Genomic DNA, 8254 nt, shown 5'->3' on the forward strand with positions numbered 1-8254 from the left:
TTGTACCTTGAAAGTTGATGTTTGTATTTTGACCGAAGTACATCCCTGACTATTGATGGCTGCTATTTCCGGTGTCCTTCACCTCTGTATTCAAATAGTTCCCCATGTGTTGATCTTATTTTGAAACACAGTTGTATTAATTTACAGAATGATTACTTTGAGGTAAACTAAATGCTATCTTTGTATAAGCACATAGTGATATTGGGTGTGTGTTCTGCCTGAAAAGTTGTTCATTTTTCAACGTCATAATGAAATACTATTTTCTAATCCACTAACCATTATGCTATATTATGATTATCGGCGTCTGCTGAACACACCGCAACAGAACCATTGTTGAGCATTGTATTATCAAACAGATCTAAACATATGCATATCCACTTAATGTAAAATACGTGTTTGTAATCGTGGGACTATCTTTTTTCGCCTGATTTCTATTCTACATAAAACTTCCTACCTGGTTGTTTTTACCTGGTGTTGCTTGAATACGCATTGCATTGGAACGGTTTTACGTCACGTGCTTCTAAAATTCTTCAAACCTTCAGCTAGCGATCGATACGGTAGGAATCTCGATCATTTTGATAGCAGATTGTGTGTCGTACCTGGACGGCGAGGATTGATACTAACTCGCCAACTCACCCACTCAACGGTTTGAACCTTTTGTATGTTGTACTGATTATTGGTTGTGCCGTTGTCTTCAGTTACAGATCTATCACTGGGTGTAGGGCATGCTTTCAACAATTCATTGCTTATTATTGTACATGTTACCCTGACCTAACGACATTTACAAAACTCTCTGAATATATACTCATGCCAATAATGGCTGTCACCCCCTTCAATGTTTTTAATTGGAGAGGTGGTGTGGGGTGGGGGTGTGAAGTGTGTGTGGGGTTGGGGTGGGGAGGGGGGTGACAACCATTATTGGCATGAGTATATGTGACTGGCAGGCCTTCTAATTGCATTCAACATCTTAGTGTAAACTTTTGTAGTAGCTCCCCCGTTTTGGGGGCAGTCACATTTTACATTTTCAAGTTCGTGAAAATTGTGTAATAATGGTACGAAAACGTTCAGACATTTCATTATTTCTAAGACTTGCAGGGTTTTTACTTCCTAAAGTAAAACTGACTCAAATAACTGATAAATGCGTTCTTTTTTAACTACAGGAGAAAACAAACTGAAACTAACATTTACAATATTCTTCCAGAGAAAAACTTTTGAAATCAGTCCTTTTGATGCATTAAACCATGTTATTAGAATCTAGACAGACTGTAACTGTAACCATATTTTATAGCTTTGACAGCATTTTTAAATAGTTCTGCTAATTTCGGTCTATCCTTTGTATCAAAAGGGTGAGGTGCCGTGTCCTTTTGTAGCCTAGGCTCTGTATAAAAATATGTTTATATTGTTATGTGGTATTGTATTATAAAACACGAGAATGTTTTGCATAGTATAAGGTAATTTTCTTTGAATCACCATGTCAAGTCAAGTTGTTTGTTTATCTAACTAAACGATTACTTGTGGTGGGTACAATGTGTGGAGCCCAAGTCTGGTGTACCCCGGTGTGATATTGCTAAAAGCGGCGAAACACTCACGTGTGGTGCGAAACGCGCTACCAACAACCACAGAGCTCGAGATCACTGTGATACCTGTCTCCAGAAATCCGCTGAAATGATGCTATCGGAAATTGGAGCATACGTCTGTTTTCTCAACAGTATTCAAAGTTTGCATCTGAAACAACTTTTCACATGACAGTGTTATATAAGGGTTGTAGTCAAAGGGCCGAAGGACAAAAGGGGCAAAAAAATGTCAATAGGGCGGAGGCTAAAAGTCAAATGGGCCGAAATGAAAAGTCAAAAAGGCCGAAAAAAGGGCCGAAAAATATTTTTGTAAAATAAATTACATAGTAAAATAGTGTTTAGTTCGTTGTTGTTATTTTACATGGAATTTGAACATGAGACTCAAATGTTTTTATTGTGGAGTGTCTTGACTCAGTGTCATGACTAATCCGTATTGGATGTTTGTTTTTTCTTGTTGTAAGTTTTAAATCCAAATCTAATTAAAACATGGGATGTTTGTTTTTGTTGTTGTAAGTTTTTAATCCAAATCTAATTAAAACATGGGAGTCTAAGGTTTGTATTGTATAGTATCTCGACTCGCTGCTTGGCGGCTGTACAAAGAGGGACAGCTCAGCCCAACTGCGCTTCTGACATTATGATATTATGTTTCAATGCTATATGTGTCAATAAATAATGTAAAACCTTTCTAAACTTTTTTTCTGTTCGGCCCATTTGACTTTCACCTCGGCCCTTTTGACTTTTTGTCACGGCCCATTTGACTTTCACCTCGGTTCTTAGACTTTTTCCATCGGCCCTTTTGACTTGGCACCTCTCGGCCCTTTTGTACTTCGGCCCACTTGACTAGTTCCCGTTATAAGTCAGGTTCTTCTATCATAGCTGATACCATTGCTCTCCGTCTATAGCTGTATGTGAGAAAATAACAATGGGAACAAGACGCTGGTTTGCTGGATTGCGACAGACGTTCTCGTTTTGAAATCTAAATTAAGATTAGTCTCTGGTTAGTATTATATTTGCGTATGAATATTCGTGACGTAATCGGAACAAGTCTAAACGCCATATTGGATTGTTGACTGGTTCTCTGGAAACCGATAGTCGACGATTTCGAAGCAAACAACAACACCACCGACTCATCAACATGCCAGCTAAAGCAGAAGATATTCTCAAGGGATTCAGGCTGTATCCTTAATCAACCATCATTTACCATTAGATTTCTCTTAGTTTAAACCGACAGAAGATTGGAAACTGCAAATGGACCAAATGTGTCAAAACGATCGTTTTGCTGTTAATGTGTTTGCAGTTATGATTCATTTCTTGTATTGAATTTGACAAATACACTTTAGTAATTAGTAGAAATGCGCCTTCTCATATGGCGTATCACTACCATGGTAAACGCAATAAAGGACAGTTTCGTGTAGTAACCTTACGAATATCGACATTGCGTGTTGGTGGAAACGATGTCGGGTACTGATGTAGCATCAACTGCATTATTGAACGTAACAATTAGGTTGGTATTCATGTTTAGCTAAATTGATGTGAAATACTGCAACATTCAGTGTGATGATGCAGCATGCATATAGGGAATGAAAATATATTGATAAGTGTTGGCGAGATGAAATCTCTTTTGGTGTAACGGGTGTAACTATAGAATTTGTTGGACCCCAGCCCAGGGTTAGAGGTGTACCTACAGCATCGCTGAATGTTGGACTATAGTTAAGGGTGAACATATTCTATAGGACTCCCAATTAAGTCATATCTGTGTATCATATATATTGGTGTCACTATATTGTCAGTGAGCTATGTGTATTCAATTTGAATGCATTAAAGTCTCATTTTTTAAGAGGCTAAAACCTTCAGAGTATCTTTAATCTGCAGCAGGATGACTTCATCATCTATTCTTAAAATTGAAGCATTCAGCATGTCCTGATCTTTGACACCCTCTTCACACCTTGCACCCAAAACATTTCATATTGAGAGTCCCCTGTGTGCAAAAAGAATGTGCTAAGCCCTTAGGATTATTTCCAGATAGTCACAGGATTTTGATAGACCTGATTCATCCCCCTAGTTTTATGCTAACACAATATTGCTCTGAATGTACTATAAAAAGTTTTAACCATTTTACCCATTGCTCTTATATTATATCGTTTATTCGTTTTTTAGGCCATCGGCCCATGTACATCGTTGAACAATAATATATGATGATAAAGTGAAAGTGACAATGATTATACATTGCGGAGAGGCAAACAATGTTTAACACATTTTGCTACATTTAGAATAATTTCATGATCTTTACTGCATACTAGTAACTTATAAGAATAAGTAGTAGGGTTATCAGAAAATCTAGATGGTATATATTTTCTCCTTATCAAATTATACATTGGGCACTCAAACAAAAGTGTATAACATCTTCAACTACATTATCATTACAATTCTTACAGAAGCACAAACATTTATTTATACCCTGCCTACGACCAATAGTTGTTTGAATAGGTAACTCGTCTAATCGAGCAAACATAAATATCTCCTCAACTCCCAGTTTCTAATATTCATTATATAATATTCTGTATCAAAACACGATTTTAACTGGAGATAATATTTTAACCTATCAGATGTACTTATGTTATTAAAAATTACCTGTATATCACATTCACATATGCGTTGCTTAAATAGCATTAAAAACATCCACATTACCAATATCCTGAAACAACCACACATCACCAAATCCAAAACTGAAAAGTAATTGCCTTACACCACTTGCCCATTGGGCACATTTGAGGCAATGGTGGGGATTTCAACTTGAAATAGGTCTACCATAACTTCTACCGTTCATAACAGGGAGCAAAATGGATTGAGTTGTTTGACTAAGTGACTGAGATTGCACTCCAGTCTCATCAAAGGTCTTTTACTCAAGATGTGGTACTTGTCTCTTGTGTCCATTAAGGCCTATAGTCCCAATTGAACTCATTCAATTTGAAATTTCTAAATTCTTGGTACAAATCATCGAAATATTCTAAGCTGCATATTTGACTTTTGTACATGTTGTCTTCTTTGTTACAATAGATAAACACTGTTCTTGTTATGTTCAGAGATAGACATCTTGTGTTCCTTAATAATCACCAGCAACTGGATGAACTTGAGAGATGCTGACAATGGGAAAATCATGTGGCAATCCAGTGATGATCTGTAAGTTGTTGTTCTGGCTTGATGTTGAATGACCTTGGAATGATGGGGAAATGCACAGGATGATAGCTTAGGTTTTTCTCATTACTTTATTATGAGGTGCCAAAATGACCGACTTTTGTTAAAGTTTTTGTTTGCATTGCCTGAATTACTTAACTCTGTTTATTTGATGAATCCTGCTGCAAAGGAAGCCAAATTCTGTACAGCTTCTGAATAAGAAGTAATCATTTGCATGCAGGATTCCTTTCTGCACTAATTCACTGTGATTTAGTAACCAAGGGGACTGACATGTTATGGAAGCAGAAGACTTTTGTTGAAATGGTTAACATGATTATTTAAATATATTGGAAGTATTGGGGATCTGGGTTAGCATGGTTAGAATTGGTCTTGTAACTGTAAAAAGTCAATAATGGTATTGAAATGTGAAGCAGACTTGGTTCCACGTTCAAGTTTTTTATTGCTTGCATATGTCATGAGTATACTCTTTTCATATTTGCAATAATATTTGTTTTGCAGATCTGCACCTGAATCTGAACATGAAGGTACGTGTATGGCTATTGTGAGTTTAGTTTTACGCCGCACCCAGTGTATCAGCCACATGGCTGCAGTATGTAAATAATCGAGTATGGAGCAGACAATCCAGTGATCAACATCATGAGCATCGATTTACGCAATTGGGATATGATGACATGTGTGGACGGTGGGGTAATCTGGTGGTTAAAGCGTTCGCTTGTCACGCCCAGGACCTGGGTTCGATTTCCACATAGGTACAATGTGTGAAGCCCATTTTTAGTGTCCCCCGCCGTGATATTTCTGGAATGTTGCTAAAAGCGGCCTTAAACCCAACCCAACTCACTCACTCAACTGCATGGTTGCTGTCTACCTGATTGTCAGCGTGGTTGTCCACACGGAAATGTCACTAGAGTAGTTCTTTTTTAACTGTTGCTTGTCTTGGACCATCAAACGTTTTAATTTCCAACCCTGGTCATACGTACATCAAAATGATGATAATGGATGTATTTAATAAACTGTAAATGATGTCATGAGAGCCTTAAACATTGTACAGAGAAACTGTTATGGTTAGATCTGTAGGATAGTGACACACACTGTGACACAGCACCATTTCTCTACGTTTGCTTGATAGCAGTTCTTTTTAAAAAAAAATTACATTTTACAGTGCATTTTTTAACATCATCCTGGTTATTTTACAGCTCGCGTCCCCAAGAAGATCCTAAAATGCAGAGCAGTATCAAGGGAGTTAAATTTCTCCTCTCAGGAAGCCATGGAGAAATTCCGTCTTGAACAGAGGGTCCTCTTCAAAGGGAAATGTTTAGAAGGTACATGTTTCCCATGTTATATAGCATTGATTAGATTATTGGAATGTGGTTAAAGGTGGAATATTGTGTTCTTGGGCATGAAAGTTAATTACATTCACTTGTCACAACAATGAGGCTGACATCCCAGTTTGTTTGTTTCAGAGTGGTATTTTGAGTTTGGCTTTGTCATCCCTGGTTCTACAAACACATGGCAGTCTGTTATAGAGGCCGCTCCAGAGAGTCAGATGATGCCAGCAAATGTACTCAAGTAAGTTGGCTATCTGGAAATCATTTACTTTATTCTCCCTGTTCCCCAAAATGCATCTGTTTCAATAAAGGAGTTTGTTATAATAGACACAGAAAATGAATTTTGACCTTGTGATGAGCACATATCACTGTAAATAGCATGTTTGGCGGTGGTGTAGCCTAGTGGTTAAAATGTTCACTCGTCACGCCGAAGACCTGGGTTCGATTCCCCATATGTGGTACAGTGTGTGAAGCCCATTTCTGGTGTCCCCTGCCATGATATTGCTGGAATATTGATAAAAGCGGCATAAAACTAAACTGACTCACTCAATTGTATATCCTGTATGTGTGAGTATATTGACAACCCTTCCTTGCTTTTCAGTGGCAATGTAGTCATAGAAACCAACTTCTTCGACGGCGACATGATGGTCAGCACATCCAAAGTGAGGATATTCTATGTCTAGCATTACCATGGCAATGCTGCTGAGGGGAGATGTTTGTCTTTAACAGGTTGGGTTGGGGGGGATGGGGAGCTCTCATTGCAGAAGAGGAAGAAAAATTTCACTCAGTCTGGATTAGTCGTCTTGAAGTGTGAGCTTTGTCAAGGGGCGTCTTTTTGTTCGTTTAGAGATTTTCTCAATTTCTGTTGATTTCTCTTGAACAAGAAATGCTGTTTGACAGGGAGACATTTCTATTCATTTTAGTAAAGCATGGTTTCAACAAATATTGTTCATGGAAAGTTGAGATATATATAGACTACACTGTCAAATCATGAACACATGGGTTATAGTATATATTGATATTGTGTCTATAACCCTGTTGATGGACATAGGAAAGATGATTTTCCTGCATATATAAGACTGTTAACTTTATTCCATGAAACTTGAATTAAAAAGGAAAATAGAGTTTTAAATGAAAATATAAAGATTTATGTCCTATCTGAAAGATCTGTGATATTTGTTGCCATGGTTTTCGAAAGTTTGTATTTTGTATCCAAAACATACCACATTTATTTATGTGCAAGTTTTACGATCACTTGAAACCCAATGATGGGTGTTTTTTCTGAAGTAACATGTCATTTATTTAGAGAGCTCACCCATGGAAATGTATTTTGTTCCAACATTGTGCACCTCATCAAGATATTGTGCCTAGCATTGTGTTTAGTGTGATATACACATGTTCTTTCAACATTCCATCCACCTTGTCACGGGGACTGTGTCAACACTCAGAAATAATTACAAAAAGGGGAGATAATCATGCTTGACATAATTTGAGTGTGGTCAGCTTCTAAGCTGAGTCACTAAAGAATATGAGGCAACACATACTACAATAACATTAGTTTCAAAACTGGATATTTATGCATATTGATTGGATAAACATTAGTTAAAATGGTTATTCTTTTCTCTATCTGTTTTGATGTGTTTCATTGTTTGTAATCTCATTCACTGATAGGTCGTTGCACTTTCCTGTGCAGTGATTGTCTCTGTCATACCAGGATGTGCTGATTTTGGATTCAAATCTCACCTTGATTATGATTCTAAGTATATTAGCACCATTATCTTTGCTTGTGGGTTATATCAATTTGGGGAATGTCTTTCACTGACATCTCTTCTCTAACAATGGGCTTGTTCTTTGAAAAATGGAATAGTCTGTTTAAGAGTTAGTCCCAACTCACTGTTACCATAGCTCATGAAAGCAACAATTTATGGTTCCCCAGACACAGATGTGTCATCAGTTGCAACAACATTTGGAACAAATTCAACATACACAAACATGTGCTCCTCCTTGTGTATTGACTCGTCATTGCCTGTAATACCCAACACAGTCCCTTGTATGTTGTTGAACGATGTCAGTTTCAGTAGATGAGATGTCAATCATATTTCTCTGTTGAATTTTATATATATATTCTTATCATATTCTATTCCTACCTTTCACCTTTAC

The 8254-nt window shown here is 37.3% G+C and overlaps 1 protein-coding gene across 1 annotated transcript; it reads left to right on the forward strand.

Annotated features, from left to right (window-relative positions):
• The first annotated feature begins 2622 nt into the window (after positions 1 to 2622).
• Positions 2623 to 7551, forward strand: LOC124257089 (retinal rod rhodopsin-sensitive cGMP 3',5'-cyclic phosphodiesterase subunit delta-like). Its single transcript, XM_046691077.1, has 6 exons — positions 2623 to 2750; positions 4692 to 4754; positions 5268 to 5293; positions 5963 to 6088; positions 6230 to 6335; positions 6696 to 7551. Exons 1-6 carry the CDS (start codon positions 2710 to 2712, stop codon positions 6775 to 6777), a joined length of 444 nt encoding a protein of 147 aa, XP_046547033.1. The 5' UTR covers positions 2623 to 2709; the 3' UTR covers positions 6778 to 7551.
• Positions 7552 to 8254: the final 703 nt, after the last annotated feature.

This window comes from Haliotis rubra, unplaced genomic scaffold (genome assembly GCF_003918875.1).
Source record: "Haliotis rubra isolate DU_JTF1 unplaced genomic scaffold, ASM391887v1 Scf65, whole genome shotgun sequence".
In the NCBI taxonomy this organism is placed as follows: domain Eukaryota; kingdom Metazoa; phylum Mollusca; class Gastropoda; order Lepetellida; family Haliotidae; genus Haliotis; species Haliotis rubra.